The 19,438-nt window shown below is 41.6% G+C and overlaps 1 protein-coding gene and 1 long non-coding RNA gene across 3 annotated transcripts in view; one reads left to right on the top strand and one right to left on the bottom strand.

The window, feature by feature from the left end:
- The window catches only part of LOC107521439, a 65,425-nt gene that overhangs the window by 12,345 nt on the left and 33,642 nt on the right, over positions 1–19,438 (bottom strand). The window lies entirely within an intron of this gene.
- SMPX (small muscle protein X-linked) overlaps positions 1–19,438 on the top strand; it is a 47,017-nt gene that overhangs the window by 21,073 nt on the left and 6,506 nt on the right. Inside the window, exons 4-5 of one of the 2 annotated variants that reach the window (XM_016166118.2) lie at positions 826–973; positions 3,951–4,157. In XM_016166118.2, the coding sequence (XP_016021604.1) occupies positions 826–960 (135 nt within the window). In that variant the 3' untranslated portion in view covers positions 961–973; positions 3,951–4,157. Of the gene's footprint in view, positions 1–825; positions 974–3,950; positions 4,158–19,438 lie in introns of those variants that run through there. The other variant, XM_016166116.2, reaches the window with a different exon arrangement.

Genomic DNA, 19,438 nt, shown 5'->3' with positions numbered 1-19,438 from the left:
TTGTTTTACAGTCACCGTTAATATGTGTTTTTGGTGTATGGACATACAGGCATAGATCTGTGACTATGGTATATTCCTGGGGTTAATCAGATAAACAATGATCAACAAGAATGCATATGCACTTTTGTACTAGGCATTGGGGAAATCACACACAAGGTATAAGATGTGGTCCTGCCCTAAAGGTGCAACAAAATAAAAACATAAAATGATTGATAATTTAAAATACATTTCAAAGCAGGAAGGGAGAGCTGGGTCTCCTCCATCACTCCATCTTACCTCACACATATTCAAAGAAGTTTTGCTTATGTCAGTTGTGGTTTGTTTATGCTTCCCAGAGATGTCATTGAAACAAAGTCTGGCAGCCACTGCACCCCTGAAAAAACATTTGAAAACTTCTGGACTAAGTCATTGGTCAAGCCGGCCGTGCACGAATGTTCTATAAATCTCTGCTGGTCAGGCATATTATGATTATATGACATTAAATTAAATTTGATCTTGTGAGATTCTGGTTTTTGGAACACAAATACTTCTAACTGGTGGTAATTTTTATTAATAATCAGATACTAAACAGTACTCTAGTGTTTTCTAAGTCAGGTGGAGATTACTTGTTTTTTTCTTCCAACTTTATTCCACCTTTCCCTACAAACTTCAGATCTTCTTGAAACTATGAGGGTGTTTCAACAGCACAAGAAAAAGTCACTCTGCTAGAATTGCTCTCTGACATTACTTTTACTTTGATTTTTGTCTGGTTCATGTCCATGACCCAGAGAGACCAAATGTCTTTTTCAGTAAGCTAAATCTCTCTTCTCTTTTCTTTCTCTTTAGGGGGTTCCTCCCACCTCAGATGAGGAGAAGAAGCCAATTCCAGGAGCAAAGAAACTTCCAGGACCTGCGGTCAACCTATCGGAGATCCAGAATATTAAAAGTGAACTGAAATACGTCCCCAAAGCTGAACAGTAGTTGGAAGAAAAAGGTGAGTGAAAAACCATTTCCTCTGTCTTAAAAAGACAACTATAAAATGGTTAAAAGAAGACTTCCACAGAAGGAATCTGGAATTCCAGAAGTATTTAAGTATCTGGATCTTGAATTTAGACCAGTATTTCTGGTACAGAGGTTTTCTGGTATGTAAAGCCAAGCTTTGGGGCCTGTCTTATTCTCTCACCAGTCGGAAAGCCATTGAGGATGTTTGCCTGCCATCCCCTTTCTGATTACCTACTTAGTTGGGGAAAGACAGGGCTGGAGAGGAAAGATGCTTGGGAGGGAGCCTGGAAGAGCTTTTGCTCTTGGGGGCCAGAGAGCCCTCCCACATTCCATGCCTCAGTTTCTCCACCCAGATGCCACAAAAAGTGATAAGGTATTCCTGAGGGGAGGATCAGAAGAGCAAGGAGCTGAGGAGGTTTGGAAGTGTAAAGGAGGCAGGAACCAGGAATTCAGGCATGGAAACCAGTAACCTTTGTGTAAGGCAGACCAAGAGAATTCGGCAATAACTCTGGATGTGGATGATGGAAAGGTAGGCTCAAAACTGTATCTGCTACCAAGGAGGCACTACAAGCAGGGCCTGTGAACGTATTTTCATTTTAATTGGATGCAGTCAATAAAGATCTCCTTGTGAGGGCTCAGCCTCAACTTCCATCCACAGACCTGACACCTGTGGACTGGTATGGGAATTCTGCAGCAGAAAGAGCCCAAGCCATCACTCTTTGTCCTATGAGGCAATGAGAGCAATCTACTTTATCTAACATTATAGGATCCCACCATGCAAAGTCTATTATATTTTTTGAAGCAGAAGTTTAAGTTTAGAGGAAAGGAATTTATACTGGGAACATAAAACAGGTATTTATCTGGCTTATTGTCCATTCATTCATTCATTTGTTCATCCGCTCATTTATTCAACCAATATTTATTGATCATCTGCTATGTACTGAACACTAGAAACATTTATAATCATGTACAACATGCCAGATACTGTGTAAAGAGCATCCATCGTTTCTGGTAAGCTTCATGATACCCAATTATTGCCCCCATTCTTGAGATGAGTCTTATAGAGACTGATTTTCCCCATCTATCTCACATCCTAAAAAAGGAGGTCTGACTTCAAAGTCAGTACTGTTACCTACTTGTTATACTGTTTCACCCCTTCCTCCCATTGTACCTTATGGAAAGATTGCATGCTCCCAGTGGGTGTTAGAATGAGATCTGACCATGTAGATGGTGGAGGCAAGCAGAACAATGGGGCTCTGCTATGTCTTCTCCTGTAGGCATAATGAAGAACAGAATGTTTTGTGAGACAACCCCATGAGTAATGCCAATGCTACCTGTGTCATGCTTATGCTGACTTACTAGAATGTTCTCGAGTTAGTTCTACCAAAAAGATTTCTTTATAGTGGAAAGAAAGAGAGGAGCTGTTTTGAGTTAAAATAACAGAATAGTATCTAGTGTTTTTAACACATTTGCATAAAATAACAAAAGAGTAGGAATAAAACACAGTGGATTTTATGACCATAGAATGAGTCCTAGGAACCTGGAAGATGACAAAGTGACATCATCAGAAGGAACTGGCCTGAATAATGGCTATACACAGTGGCTATTATTTATGACAGAATGCAACCGGCTGATGACTGATCATTATACTCGATCCTGCTTGTGTTGCGAAGCTGAGCTGAAATATTTCAGTATGTTTGGGATGAAGCTGCAGAACTTTCTTGTGAGAAAGCCTGGAGGAGGAAAATTAATTTTTTGTAATATTTATTATCATCACCCAACCAAGGCTGTTCAGTTAGACACATGAATTTTTAATGCAAACTTTAAAAGGTTTTGCTTTTATGAAATCCATGTCGACCTAAATTTAACCCCAATTCTAGTTTTAGAAGAACTTGGTTTTGAAAGGTCAAAGGAATGCTGTTTTAAAATTCACTCTGAGAAGACCCTGAAGTGGGTCTTCCCGGTAGTGAGGTTAATTTTGTAGCCTTGGATCTATGGTTACAGTAACAGGGAACAATATCAACCTAAAAAATATCGAAAAGGTATCAGAGTAACCATAACAAATTTTTTGTTACTTGATTTTCTAAGCGAGGACTTTAATGATTCTTCTCTCCAACAAATTCTAATAATGCAAAATCACTCAGAGAAGCTGATTAGTCCTTATTCTACAGGAATGTGAAAACCTAAATTGTCAGGGTAATTGATCTGAATTCCGAATGAGTACAGTCATTGTTTTAAGCCAAGGAACCATCTTTATTTCTTGTAGGAGAGGTATTAAGCTGGTTTGCTTTTGACTCATCAATTCCTCTCCTGCAAATATGTCAGTTTTGAGACTTCCATGGTCATGTTTTGTGGTCACAGAAGGAGAGCGTGTCTTAACGTTGGTTGATTCAATGGACTCATAAGGAGTACATATCCTGGACCAGCCTCTCACTGGTTGGATTGGTTTCCTCCTTCTTGGCCCACCACTTTGTCATCTATCCTTACCACAGATTGTTTAATGATTTGATCAAATAGATTGTTCATTGTTTGAAGATTGAGTGAATAAGTCCACTGGAAAAACCATAAGACTCAAGGCTCAAAGTCTAAAGTACAATTAGTACAGTACTTTAGGCATGTAAGATGGAGCAGCATCTCCCTTAAGATTCGTGCCTACTTTTAAGTGAGATTTTAGATTATTTCCATGCTCTGTGGCATGGCTTGAATTGTTCACAGAAATCAATTAAAAATGGTCCAGGACAAAAATCAGAAAGGCCAATGACTAGCCAGTTAGGGATCAAAGGACTTAGGGCCTGGACCCAAATAGGAACCAGAACAGGGCAACATGAAGAAAGCACATACCCATTCAAGAGCAAGAGACACAGGGATATCCTAAATAGGGCCCTAATCCAGGCTGGAACAGGCACGGGGCAAGGAAGGGAGTGTGTTCAGCCACATAACTCTCAGGATTCTTCTGGCTGTGATTTAAGGTGGCCAGATGGTGATTTAAGAACATCGAGGATCCAGATGAATAGTGGAGCCAGTGGCAATGTCTGAAAATCAAGAGCCCTCAGACACTTCCATGCCTGCTTTTTGGTGCATGAGCAGCAATTCCTCATGTCCACCATCAGAAGCCATTGTCAGCTTGTTCCTTTATAGCTGCAGGAGATGCCACGCCAGACTTCACGGACATGGGTCTGGAGAACTGCTAAGGGCTGGTGTCTAATAGATTCTGTGTCCATCTGTGTCCATTTCTGCTCCCTTTCAACCATCAGGTCAGAGCACAAGTGCCCAATAAAGAGCCTTTGTAACTAGCTTCTGTACCATGGGCCCTTTCCTCATTCTGTGTTAAGACATCTAGATGTCAAACTTTGTCCCTGCTCTCAGGATACTTAAGACTTGGTGAAAAGATATCCCACAACTGATTATGACCCACTAACATGTAGGCAGTTAAGACAACTGATGTTATGACTTATGGGAGGAGGAATTCACGATGATTTGGAGTCTGGTACTTTCAAGGAAGTGGTGGGGATAGAATGGTTTAAACATAGGGTCAGAGATAGCCTCTGGACATATGGAATGTCTAGACCATCATTCATGGACCAGCCAGGTGGGGCCAAACACTTCCTCTAGGGCAATACTTAGACTTTCAGAGCAGAACAAAACAAGGTGTCACAACGTGCCCACACTATTTCTTCTTTTTTTCCAATGGTCAAAGAACTCAGTTTGAAGAGGAACAAAATAAATATCAAAGCAGTAGCAATGCAGCAATTACAGGCAAAATGATTAAATAAGGTAAACCCTAAGAACAATTCTAGAATTATGTTAATGAACACAAAGACAGCAGCGATCGAAAGCACTGGGACTGATGAAGCACTAGAAAGAAGCTGTTGTTCTAAAGTTGTAGGAATTCTTCCTCTTTGTGTCGGGCATTGCAGCATGGCCAAATTTTGTGTGGCAGCCGGATTTCATGATTACATACTAAACAAGGGGTTCAGAAAAATGCAAAATTTTAGTGCTTCGTAATAACTCACTTAGTAGCTTTCAAAATCTATGGAATTAATTCTCATTCACCTTTAAGAATTGAGGAAAGCAGTTCCATTTTTACATAAGTTCTTTTGAGGGCACCCAGAGCCATACTTTGAGAAATGTTGCTGTAGCACAGTAAGTGACAGTGAGTGTGTACCCATACACAGCACCCGATCTCAAGTTAGTCTCTATCCATACCCCACATCAGCCAAATAGCCTTGAATCTGGATTTTGTAGATCTGGAAAGAATCATTATAACACCCTTTTGGGGGAGCTATGCTTTCTTTCTCCCTTGAGCACTCTGCCCCACAACTGGCATCTTCTGCTTATGCTGTCACAATGCTTATGAAAGTGGCTTTTGGTTTTCTTGTTTATATTTTCTTCAGAATGCCAAGATATAGCTCCTTAAAGTCTGGGGTGCATCTTAACCATTCAAGGCATGTCTGCAAATTTTACTAGTGCCCCAACCGCAGTAAATCTGTTGTCCCCTAGCAATGTGTTCTTGTAGACTTTCCAAGTCCTTATATTCTCAGAGAGACTACTACCTAAAAGCAAGACTACCCTTTCTTTCAAGAGCCGAAGCTAAACTTGTTGACTGTGACCAGTACAGGGCACAGAAGTTTGACTTTAATTCACTGATAATAATTTTATTCTTCTGGGAAACTGAACAATTAGGGAAAGTGTCGAGTTTGACTTATATTCTTCAAAAGGGTAGAAAAATGTGTAAAAATCATTTTAAGTTTCAAGAATTCTTTGACTTTTCAAAGAACATTTATGTACAGATAAGACATATTTACCAACCTGTCATCCAGAGAGATGCCATTTCTGATGGAGGAGAACACAAGGTGCTCATTACTCTTAAATGTTAAGCTTTATGTATCACAGTCGTTCCTGCTGAATCGAGGGCTAATTTTGAGAGTGTCGGCAGGAGGGCAAACTGGTGTTCCAGACACTTGATGAAAAGTGCACTTAGCTGAGACATCATCAAACTGGATGACAGAGGTCGTTCCTCCCAGAGGATCCCCTGAAACCTTGCCTCCCCCATCTCACGGCCCCAACCAAGCTACATCCAGGTGTGTTCTCAGCAAGCCAGGTGCTGTTGCTGAGACTCACACTGGAGGCAGCTGGCCTCGGTTTCTGGTGTGGCCTTTTGAGGCAACTATAAGCTCAGCATCTGTGGACTGCTTGCTGAATCTTAACAGGTGGCCCTGGAGGGGCAGAGGTTTGGCCTGCAGCTGAACCCCTCTCGGGATTGTGCCACTGGACGCCTACTTCACAAATCCTCACTAATAAGACTGGGAGACATAGGAGTTTTGCTTAGTACATAGAAACAGACACGAAAAGGCAGCCAAAATGGGAAGACAAAGCAGCAGCAAAAATAATGCTTAGAGGGAAATTCATAGTTGTAAATGCCTCTATTAAAAAAGATCTCAAATCAATAACCAACCAATCAAGTCAATAGTATCAGCTCCATATTTGGTAAAACACAATAAGTTTAAAAAAATCTACTAGTATAAATACTGTAACAACACAAAAGGAGCTGGGAAATTAAAAGTAATCTCTTGTAAGATCACCATTTTAGTATAATACTCACTTAAATAGCTTCCTTTTGAGTCTTTACCCCTGGGTTTACATATGAGATGCAAAACAACTCAGTTGCTAACAATATGGGATTTGGGGTCATGAAGACTTGGTCTCATTACCTTCTACATTTGCAACTTTGAGCTCTATGTCTTTATTTCCTCATTTTGCAATAAGCAGAAAATGGTGTCTCCCTCATAGGGTACATGTGAAGGATTAAGGACATGTATTTGAAAAATTATACCTAGGGGTAAATAATAAATGGGAACTGGTTTTTCATTTACTTTTTCTTACACAGTATCATTCATAGCACTTGCACGGTTTCATCTCTTTTCTACTTTACGTTTTCCACTTTACATTTTCCCATAGGAGTATTTTTTATGTTGTTTTGCAGCTTTCAGAATTAAGATGATTTATCTCTCATAGTCTTTCGCTTATCATGATTTCACAACATTTTCCCTCTGCCAGAAGACAGAGGACATATTTATTGTTTTACATGGAAATAAACTCAAAAAACCCCAATGAGTTCTGCAAATGTCTTCTCTGGTTTGCTGGGAAATTTTTTGTAGCGTTCCCTGCTTTGACCCAATTACAGTAGCTCTATTTGCTTTCTTCGAAGTAAATGTTTTTATGTTGAGATTTTTCCACTCTCTAGGGAAGCCACATTTCTTTTGATTTGTGATGCTTTTGCTTTTTTTTTTTCCTGCTCCCCACTTGATTAGGATAAAGATGGGTTCTGTGGTGGTTCTGAGCTTTATCAAGGTTTTGTTCATTTGTTTTCCTGCCTGGCAAAGTCATTGTTCTAGACCCTGTTTACAGCCTGCGTGTGTGTAAAGTACTCTTAGGGGTGAATGTGAGGAGCCTTCCAGTTGTTTGTGGCGGTTGCTCTAAGAGTGTCTCTACAGCAAACACACAGATGCTACCTGGATGGTTTCTGTTAAAACTGAAATCATGTGGGTGTGGGAGTAGAATTGGTGAGACAGCATTCGGGGAGTAGATCTGAAACCAGAGAAGGACATCTGCTCCAGCCAGCTTGGAAGAAGGCTGAGTGAGATGACTCAGGATCCAATTCTGTAGAACATTGTACAATGTCATGCAGATTTCCATGGGCTAAAGGACACCGATGGCTGGCGCTTACCCTGCTCCCAATGCAATGGAACTCACTACCCTATCTCAGTGGTTCGCTGGGAGTTGGGGGGTGGGAGTAGATGGGGAGGTAGACAATGTCTGGAGACAGTTTGGACAGTTTGAGTTGTCACAAGTAGGGGGAGATATGGGCTGCTACTGTCATCTAGTGGAGAGACACCAGGGATGCTGGTAAATGACCCACAATGCCCAGGACAGCCCCCACAACAAAGAATTATCCAGTCCCAAATGTTAGTAGTGCTGAGGGTAGGTAACTCTGATTTATCTACTTGAAAGTTTGATATCAAGACCAACTTGTTGCAAACTTTCCTTTCCAAGCTATCGATGCATTGCATTTTGCAGAAATTAAAACATTAATCAAAATAGACGAGTAATTAATTGTCAAATATTTATAACACTTCATAGTAATCAGAGACTTAGGAAAAAAGCACTTTTAAATAGAATTCTTTTGTCAATTGGTAAGCTGTATTTATGGTCTGTGGTATATATGAAATATTCCTGAGGTATAGTATTAAGCCTTAAACACGACTATTTCTTGTAGGTTAGTTTTTTCATCTCAAATGTATCAGAAAGCAGGTGATCTCAGCAACTCATCAAGTCTTTTAAAATATTAATGTCACGCATTACTAATCATCAGCACTGACATCAATGTCATCATTTTTATTGTTATCATTAGCATTACTGTTTAGTACATACTCATGATGTGCCTGACACCTTGTCTTATTTTTCACGTACCTTATTTCATTGACTCCTAATGCTAAACGGCATGGGGTATATGCTGTGATGCCCATTTCATTTATGGGGGAAAAATGCTAAGAGAGTTTATGTAACTTGACCAAGGCTGCCCAGTTTGTAAGTCGCAGAGGTGAGATGCAAACCATCATCTGTTATACTCCATAGCCGGTCCTTTCAATCACTATCATCCATTGCATTCTTTAAAAAATGTTGTTTTTGTTATAGTCTTTCAGGTTTTGCAAATATTTCACTGTATTAGGTTGAAGTAAAACAAGCAAAGGCTAAAGAGACTGCAGAAGCTGTCGCCTCCACAAACAGGTGATACCACAACTCTGACATGTTGGTTTATTCATTCATTTGTCCATGCATACATTCATTCATTTATTCAACAAGCATTTATTAAGCTTAAAGCATGAACCGGGGGCTAAGTACGTCAGCTTTAGGGATACATATACGGATCAGGCAGTTTCTAGCCAGAATGAGGTGAACGGGCAGCGCATTGCATGGAAGCACAAATACTTTGCTCCTTTTAAAGGTCTTAAATAAAGGAAGGGTAAATGTCCATAAATGCCAGAGAAAGCATGAGAAACTGAGAGAAAGGTAAGGGAAGAGAAGGAAGGGAAGGGTGGGGGGGGGGGAGAAGAAAAGAGGGGACAGAACAGCAGTGACTGTGGCAGCACTGCGGGTGACAGGGACCTGGCCTGGTGCTGACAGAATTGCAGCATCTGAATGCCAGGCCTTTGCAGACCCCGCCTTTGCTCCCAGGATGAGTGGGACGAGCGAGGGCTTGGCAGGCGGCTCTTTGTCATCATGAGACAGCCGTCTCCTACCCATGAAGCCTTTTCTCTCATTCCCACTCACGCTGTGAGCAGCCCACGCAGCAAACCAGGGATGTGAATTCCAGGCTTTCTAATCAGGCTTGACGGCATCGTGACAATGCTGCTCCTTTGAACTCCTTCCACATATTGTGACATTTGAGAAGAAGGAATCACAAGGAGCAAATCGAGATTTGCACATTTCACTCGTACTCCCTTGCCTCCACTCCCTGCTTGTGAATTTATCATCCCACACCCTCTGGTTTAGGGTTTTATGCAGATGGTGAGGGGTGGCTACTTTAATCCCAGGCAGGGTTGGTCAATTGGCTTCTCACCGAGGGAAATTTCCATTAAGCAGTCGACAGATTGCAGTCGCTTTTGTCTAGGCAGGTGGCACAAAGGCTGCCCTGAATGATGCATCTTGACTGCTGAAAAAAATACCAAAAAGTATGTCCTACTGCCCAAAAGTCATTGGATGCCTTCTGTAGAAAAAACAGTGGCACTTCCTTCCACCCCAGAACACCTGCCCTGATATATAGCAGGTGCAGCCGAATCCTTAAGTTAATACACATTTTACTGCCTAGATCTTGCCTGACTCTCAATTTTGGATACAAATGACAGGAATCATTGCCCTTTAGTTCCAGAGGCAACAATTAATTCCTGAAACTTACTGAACAGCTTTATTAAATTCCGAGTGTTCAAACATCCATTTATTCAGCTTCACTTAGTGTTTACTTCCTAATCATTTTGTACACGGGCTGCTTGGAATTTACCGTGGCTGAATTGATCTTTTTCTTCATAATGCATGTTCACAGCATGAACTAGATTTGAATGAGAAGGATTAAAGTATTGGAATGAATTCACTCATTTAGTAAATGAACATCTGTGCACTCACTATGCACCAGGCACTATGACATTAGAGGTAGGTGATACAAGACAACCCCCTTCAAGGAATTCACAGTCTAGCTGGTGAGGATGTGAGAAGGGACATTAGCACATAGTGGCTGCAGCAGGAATTAAGAAATAAGACACAGACTTTGAATATAGGTGACGGAGATTTTAGACAGGCTCTTGGAAAAGAGATATTCTACAGAAAGGAGGTTGAAAAGCATACACTTTAGAGATGATTCGGGCATAGCTTCATGTCCTGGCTTTGCTACTCCCTTGGTCTATGATTTGACACAATCGTTCTGTTTCTTTTTTTTGAAAAAATGAGAAAAATACCCACCTCAGGGGAATGACTTTGCTTCCAACCCTAAGGGACAGTTAGCAATGTCTAGAGATTTTGGTTGTCACATCTCAGGGTGGATACTATTGGCATCTAGTGGGTAGAGGCCAGGGATGCTGTTAAATATTCTACAACGCGCTGGACTGCGCCCACAAGATGTGTCGATAGTGCCGAGGTGAGAAACACCAAATTACATAGTGTTTATAAAGTCCTCAGCACAGTGATAGCTACTATTACTAAGGACAGCATGTTGTTATCAGAAGGAACTAAATTTATGGCACTGGGCACTGAACACTGGATATGTTGGATAGAGTGGGACATGCCTGCACTCCATTTCCAGCTATGTCATGTAGTAATTTTGTGACCTTGGACAAGTTCCTGACGACTCTGAGCCACATCTATAAATAAGAATGATAATACCACTCTCGAGAGGGAACCATAAAGACCATGAGTTGACTCATATGGGGCATCTGACACAAACTGGCTTCTAGAAAGTGTTCCCTTTGTTGTTTCCATGACTTGCCGTTGTCTTTGTGCCTTTTTTCCAAGGAGCAGGGGTTGGTTGGATGGCTTTTAAAGGAAATAGTCTCTAAAGAGTAGCTCTGCATATCTTCCCAGGGAATATGAAAATCCCCACTGAAAATGAAAAGCCACCACTTGTGACTAATACGAGCTCCCCGGAGCACTTGTAAGCATTCAGGAGGATCTCTTGGTCTTACTCAATCACCACCTTCCTTGAATCTTTTGAGCTGGAGACAGTTCATGAGATGATTTATAACCTGCAAGTATCCTCTTTGTCCTGGAGGAGGCACTGTGATCCCATTTTTCAAGATCTGCAGCACCTGTTTCCAAAGATAATCAGTGCAAGAAATATTTAGAGTCAAGCTGCCATTCTCTCTTTCAGGGGAAAGCGAAATGAGGCATTTCAGACACCATTTTACTGAGCATTTCGAATCTGCTTGAAGGCCAAAAAGGGGCATCTCATCTTTTTAGTAATCTTTGCACACTTGAGTCTGGTCCAGAAACTAAAACAAGATTCATGTCGATCCGAACATCCAGAAGTGCTCTGGGTGCCTTCCCCATGCCATCCTGTCCCAGCTTACGCCCCATTCACATCCAATTTCCACCTATTTCTATTCTCCAAAAGTGTTTTCTCCTTCCTTCTGATGTTACTTTTTATATTAAATTTATTGGGGTGACATTGGTTAATAAAATTATATAGTTTCAAGTGTACAATGCAATAATATCTCATACGTATATTGCATTGTGTGTTCACCACCTAAAGTTAAATTTCTTTCTGTCACCATATATTTGACCCCCTTTACCTCCCCCATTTCCCACCTTCTGATGCTACATAATTTGATAATTAAGTAATGTCTACCTTTCAATAAGAGTGAAACAGGTAGGTAGTCAGCAATAAATACAGGTACCAAAGAATATGGCAGCTTGGAGACTTTGTGAAATGGCCATTTAAGGGGGCATTATGAGCCAGGCAATGAGGAAACAGAGGTTTATTTAGCGTTTTGTGGCAAAAACTAAATCACATCTTTTAACTAGAGGCCACCAGTAGCAGAAACATTAACAAGCTGTTGCACTTGACCTTAAGAACTCCGAAGTACTTCTGTGTTCTTTCTTTCAAGGCTCACAACAGTTCTCTGAGCCAGGCAGGGCAGGGATTGAATTTGCAGTTCATTCTTACGTGACTTCTGACTTCACACAGGGTGAAAGACTGTGAGATGTATAGTCATCTGCTTCCAGAGAATGTCCATTTGAAGACTAATTATTCATTAAGCCTGGTTAAGTCCATCTGTAGAAAATGGCTGTGATCGCTTTTAATCAGAAAAGTGGGATCACCACACAATCTGCACCGGTGCCAAGACAGGGTTAGTTACAGCCTGTATCACGGGCCAGACCTGAACAGATAATAGCTCTGCTTATACCCAGAAGGACTTTTCTCACTGACACAGAAACATAGTGAGGATTAATATTCCCATTTCTATCTATATATCTATTTCAAAAGAAAGGTACTATCTTAATTTCCATCTCTATTTATTGTTTTCTTGCTGCCCAATTAAAAAAAATCATACTGTGTCCTTTATATACACATAAACATACAACCAATACACACACACATACTTTCCCTCTCTCTCTCTGATTTGATCCTGGATTTGAAAATGAAGTTGAAATGTCTTAATTTCAAAAATACCAGGTGGCAAACGAATGATCCTGGGGAAAAGTTCACTTTAAGTTACCTCTAAATCATCATCCTAAAGGTCAACTCTTCTGGGACGGTCTCCATTGTCACCAGCAGCTAAGAAATGGATTCCTAGACGCCCTACAAATCATATATGAAATTTACTGCTGGTTATCTGTTGGGGGAGAGGGAGCCTGGGATTCATTCTGGGCCAAATCCAATCTAATTATGGGCCAATTATAGACCTGCTTCCCCTGCTAGGAGCAGGATACAACACCACCCGAGCTGGTCTCAGAGCGCTTGGCTCACAGGGACTTACTTCCAGTACATGGGAAGAAGAGATCGTGGCCCAGATAAGACAAAACAGCTGATAATGCTCGGAGACCAGCACAGGTGGTAAATGCAACTGCATTGGAATGACCCCCAAATCTCCTCACCATCTCACTGCCATCCCTTCATGACTGACTCCAGATTCAGTTTTCCCTCATGGTGGCACCCTTTCCAACTAGGTGATCAAATTATGAAATGCCAAGTGGTGGTAGGGAGGGCTTTGCTCCTGCACTCGGGGTCAATCTGCTGCGATCCTGCAGTCTTGGCCATGATGCCACCTAGGAACACAGTGCCTGGATGCCCACACCACCCACTGGCAACCTAACTGAACGTGTAGGAGTTAAAATGCCAAGAAACTTGAGTTAGGTAAAAATAAAGCTGTCTCTATTAAAAAATCTAAATAATTTTTGAAATTTGGCCAGCACTTGCAATTGACTGAGCTCATCTCAGGTCTGCATTCTAGCATCCAATAGTGTCGTTATTCCTCCTGCTAGCTTTGCCTGTCTGATCTGCCAATTCAAGAAGCAAGCTCATTTCTGTCTTTAACTGTGACCTTGAGGAAAGTGGGCCTTGTCAAGTCTCAATTACATGCGGAGACCAAAAAGCTGGGGTTGATCATCTTCATTTAAGCATGCTATTATGGATGTCCAGGTAGTGGAAGCAAAACACAAAAGAGATTCTAAATTTGAACAGTTTTCAAGTCCAATACAAGGCAGGACCAGCATCATAGCTACTTGGTTGATTGACAGACAGTTATATAGCTTTTCTCAAGTATTATGACATAAGAACTGAAGCCAATTTCTGAATAACTGAGTTGTCCAGCTTTGGTCTTTGGGTGAGAATGACTTATTTTTATTCTCGTTATCTTAGTCCTGGAGTCAGGCAGCAACAAATTGTTGGATACAGTCAGATCTATGGTCCTCAGCACTGACAGCACAATAGGATCACCTGGATTTGCCTAAGCCCCACTTATGACAAGTTATTTGAGGGAGTGGTATGTTTCATAAGACCTCCAGGTGAGTTGAATGTGCAGCTTGGGTCAGAAGGGCTGAGTTAGAGGATGTTTCTCAGATCCTCCTTGGACAAACCAGATTGAAATCTTTCTTGCTTGTAAAAGCATTTCTTTGGTTGAATGTCAAAGTTGCAGGGATGAAAGTCTCTAAATGTGGAAAACAGCCAAGCATTCTTTGAAAGCCATGCAGCATAGATGTTCACTTATTCAGAGTGATCCAGTAGTGAGCCACAGCCTCCCTTTGGGACAGAACATAAGGTAGAGATGCTAAGTTATCCAGACTGCCTATGAGTCCAGAACAAGAGCCATATTGGGCTTAGGAGGAGCTGAAGACACTCCAGTCCCCACTAGCGAGTGTGCTGTGCTTTGTCAATTTTGTGATGTGTGTCTAGCCAGCAATAAGTAGAGTCATATTCTCACAGGTCAGAGAATCATCAATGTCATTTAATCTAACCAAGACAGAGCCTAGTAGATCTACTGTATACTACCTGCTTTCCAGATATGTCCCTTACCCTGGAGAATCACCTGAGTTTAACCATGAACTCAGCAACTTTTAACCCTTATCCCAATTCACCTCATTCTAAAAGCTGCCAGGGCTGTTGTTCCCTCCAAATAATCCCAGAGTTACCCTGTGGAGTGACTCGTTAAATGGAGAGTCCAAGTCAGTCCCCATTCCATTAGAGTTTCTTTTAACAAGTTCAGTCTCTGGGGTTATGTAAGTGGGTTATGTTTTCAGCGTGATGTACTAAGGACTAAATGATGGGTCAGCCAGCTATGTTGGCCTGCTCCCACAAAGTCGAATCCATGAGTTCTCAGGATGCCAGGTCTCCAGAGTCTATCTACTCACCATTTCAGAAATGCCCAAAGCAATATGGTCCTACCCTGAAGTTAGGATCTGGTCTTGGACATGAGAAAATGCCAACTTTTTATGATTCTGACTAATAACATCTATTCATTGACACATAAATTATAAGAGCTGGACTTGGCCTAAAGCTACTGTATTAGTTATATATTGCTATGTAACAAATAACCCCAAACCTAGCAGCTTAAAATTATACTAAATATTCTCTCAGAGTTTCTGTGGATTAGAAATTCAGAAGTGGCTGAGCTCAGTGGTTCTGGCCTGATGTCCGTCATGAGGTTGTAGTCAAGATGCTGGCTGCGACTGCAGTTATCTAAAGCCTTGACTAAGACTGGAAGATCCACCTTCAAGATGGTGCACTCATGACACTGGCTAGTTGGTGATGACTGTTGTTAGGATGCTTTGGTGCCTTCCCAGGTGGACCTTGCCACTGGGCTGCTCGAGTGCCCTCACAACATGGCAGCTGGCTTCTCCAGAGCCAATGATCTGAGAGAGAGCAGGGTGGAAGTCACAATGACTTTAATGACCTAGCTTTGTAGGGTCACACTCCATTATTTCTGTAATATGCTATCGATTGCATGAATCAGCCCTACTCAGTGTTGGAGGGGACTACACAAAGGTGTGAATACCAGGAGGCAAGACTCGCTGGGGGCCACCTGGGAGGATGCCCACCACGGCAGCCTACACCTCTTTTTTTTTTTTTTTTACCGATGAGAAAACTGAAGTCCGGAAAAGTGAAATTTGCCCAAAGTCACAGAACCTTAACATTTCATTTTTCACTTTTCTCTCAGCCCCACTGTTCCTCACCACCCACAATTTCTTATATTTTTTTAAAAAACCAAATCCAAATGTCGTTTATCTTTGGGGAGATTATTTCCAAATGTAAAGCCAGTTTCCCTGGTGTTTTTAACACAAGAAGCCCTTATAAACCAGACGACCTATAAGTAAAGTGTATACCCTGAACACCTGAAAAAGGTTTTTCTTCACTTCCTCAGCCATTAAGAAAGGGGTGCTCCAAAAGAAGAGAAATCAAAGCAGAACCTCTTAGGGGAGGCAAGTCCAGTGTTTGAGGGATTTTAGCTTATACATGCTGTTTCCAGGGGTGAAAACAGAACAACCACAAGAAAAAAGAAAACAAGAAACAAGAAAAAAAGCAGAGTATCACCAAAAATCAAATCAATGGCAGGGCCACCCTCCTCAGGGCTTGCTGTTTCATTAATCCCAGGTGAAAGACAGTGATCTAGCCCCAGGCACTCCCTAGGAGAAGCAGAGTTTTTTTTTTCTGTAAAAACTTATGTCTCTGAAAACACACACATAAACACACGTGCACACACCCACACAGAGATTTTTAAGCACAGAACTTGAAACTGTGATAAATATTATCAGTTCTTTTCTTTTTAGCATATTCTTTCAAATAGCCATCTTCTAAGAAAGGCAACAACAAGAAAAAAACCTCTTGTATATTCTCTTTTCAATCGGTTAAAAAACGACAAGGCCTGTCATCTCTGATCAACATAACTCATTAGGAGACATGAGACTTTCTCTCTGCCTGACCTATTTTGTCTAATGGGGCCCACTCCTTTGCCTTCTGACAAGCTACCTTCTCTTCTGAGTTCCATTTTTAGCAGGGCTTTATTAATGGTTAAATCGTTACGAATGGATCTGTCTCCCTCCAAAGGTTTACTTCCCGTGTTCAATAAATTAAGCCGTGGGATTGGAGAGACTGTCCATTTCTGCTTTATTTAAGCTCAGATTCTTCCTAGCCCACAAAATACTGCAAATTGACAGGTGAGAGCAGCATGAATCTCCACTACCTACCAAGCAGTCTGTGGTCACTTGCGATTTGTCTCGTATTGAGTTCTCTAAGTAATGTTTGTGTGGCTCATGGGAATTTTCCTAAGCCCTTGAGGGAAGTCTGAGACCTGGAGCTCAAATGCTTTGGTGAGGAGCTCTTGGGTATTTGCTAATAGTGAAAGGCCTTTCTCATTCCTCATGCAAGGATCCTTTGTCAAGTGTTATGAGTTTCTGCTATGTTTTTCCAATCTCTTTATTTTGAAAAGGGGTTTGCAAACTCCATTTACCCACCATTCTTGTTGCTGTCACACAGGTACCTCACTGAATAATTGGTGCATAAATTGCCCACAGCTGTTAAAGTGACCTGTGCACTTCACTCCTCAAAGCCTTTTCTCTTGTTTCTAGTTGCCAGAACCCTGCAGTCAACGGATCTTTCAAAGAGAAAAAACATAAAAGTGATAATGTCACTGCCTTGCTGAGCATCCTTGAGTGGCTCCCCGTTACCTTTAGGGCCTGCATTAACTGGCTCAGACTCACCATTTTTTTTCCATCTTGCAGTTCTACCCACCCAGGGCAGTCTTTGCTCCATCCCTAGTGAAATTCTTTCAGTTCGTGAAGATGCCCTGCTGACTCTAGGCCTTCGCACATGCTCAGAGTGTTCTTTACCAATCCCTCTCTTCTCTCCTACCCTTAGCTGGCTAACTTCTACCCATAATTCAGGTCTCATTTTAAATACTCTTTCTGAAAAGCTTTTCCGTAGACCCTTAAACTGGACAGAACATCCACAGCTTCCTGTGTTTGTCCCATCACAGTGGCACCCATCACCATGGAGAAGTAGGTTGCCATCACTTTATTGTTCATTCCCATGAAGGGTGAAAACTTGTCCTCTATTGTCTCCACAGGGTCTAAGACATTTTCTGGCATATAATCAAAATAATGCCAGGCATCTATCTAGTTTCCAACTTTAAGACAGTTTAAGCACAGAGCCTCATCCAAAAGAAACTATTCGCTAAAAATGGCCTCAAAAAAGAATGCAAATCTTCACCCAAGAGAGATTTACATATAGTAAAACTACCTAAAAATTCTCTTGATTCATTATCAGCCCAAGATTCTTTCTTACCCCAAATCTCTCTTCATTCTGCCCCCAAAATCTACTGATTGTCCCAGCCCTTCTTTTTTTCCTGTAATTTTGACTCAATTCATTCCTTTCAATTCTTCTCTCCACCCATTTAGAGCTCGGTCAATCATCAGCACTACAAAGAGACTGAGGTCAAGATGACAAAGACTGAATCTTGCTTGGAAGGCAGAGGAAGGATGTATTGACTTTTAAGCTTTTTGTGGGTCTTTGTCTCAGAATAATAGTAATAGTAAATGCACGTTTACTGGGCATTTACTATGTGGGAGAAATTCTGCTAAATGCTTTAATATGTTATCCTCACAATAATCCTATGAGCTTGATACTATTACTTTCCTGTACTTCAGAAGAACATTTGCCCCAGGTGACACAGCTAGGAAGCAGAAGAGCTGGTGTCTGAAGGCAGAGCCTGCACTAAAATGTGTGACCAGGCACTCAGTAAACATGACTTGAATGTATAGACAGAGTCCCGCTTAGGACGCAGCTTGGAAGCTGGCAAGACAAAGGGAATTAAGGCAATTCCTCTGGTGAATTGATCATAAGCACATGGCAAAGCTTTATTTCACAAAGGGAATTAAGGCAATTCCTCTGGTGGATTGATCATAAGCACATGGCAAAGTTTTATTTCAAAGTTGCTTAAAGAAGCTTCAAAAAGCCAGTTCCAAAACTTGGAAAGTATGTGGTTAGATAACACTGTTAGACCAGGTGCAAGTGGTTGTTACACTCTGCGACGCAACTAATTTAGCAAGGCAGGCAAATCTAATTTCTTAGAAGGGGCTCTTAATCTCATTAAAGTTGATCAGAAAATCACTCATATATTTTATCAACAATGCTTCCCAGGAGGGACCAATCATCGCACCGGAGCACACAGCTGTCCCAGCTGAGGTTTGGGATCATTTTCTTTCACAGAAGCTTTTCTCAACCTTAGTACTATTGACATTTTGGGCTGGCTAACTCTTTAGGGTCGGACTATCCTGGCTACTACTGTAGGATGCTTACAGCATCCCTGGCCTCTACCCATCAGGTGCCAGGGGCACCCCCTCTTCCTGGTTGTAATAACTGAAAATGTCTCCACATATTGCCAAATGTCCACCAGGGGGCAAAATGTCCCCCACTACCCCCCACTATAACCACTGCTCTAGACTCTTGATTTTCAAGCGTGGTCCGTGGACCAAGACAAACAGCATTCTTTTGGAGGATTGCTAGAAATGCATACAACCTCAGGTTCACCCCAGACCTCCTGAGTCAGAATCTGCAGTTTAACATGATCCCCTGTTGCTTCCTGTGGACATGAAAATCTGACAAGCGCTTGCTTCTAGGCCAATGGTTCTTAACGTCAGTTGTGCATCAGAGGCCTGGGGAGCTTTAAAAACAATACTGATCCCAGCCCCAGACACTCTTGTGTCATTGGTCTGGGGCAGCGTGAGCCTTGGGACTTTTAAAAACTCAACAGGTGATTTTAATGTGCAGCCAAGTTTGAGCTCCTGCTCTGGGTGGTTAAAAACCCCCACTCCCACAACTTTGGGAGTGATTTACAATAGCCTATATAAGACCCCACATGTTCAGAGTGATGCTTCTTTCCTTGTCATGAATGTTATTTTTTAAGACGATAAAAAT

This window comes from Rousettus aegyptiacus, unplaced genomic scaffold, assembly GCF_014176215.1.
Source record: "Rousettus aegyptiacus isolate mRouAeg1 unplaced genomic scaffold, mRouAeg1.p scaffold_m13_p_9, whole genome shotgun sequence".
NCBI classification, from domain to species: domain Eukaryota; kingdom Metazoa; phylum Chordata; class Mammalia; order Chiroptera; family Pteropodidae; genus Rousettus; species Rousettus aegyptiacus.
The sequence above is the reverse complement of the archived record's forward strand: the minus strand, read 5'-3'. Positions and strand labels throughout refer to the sequence as shown.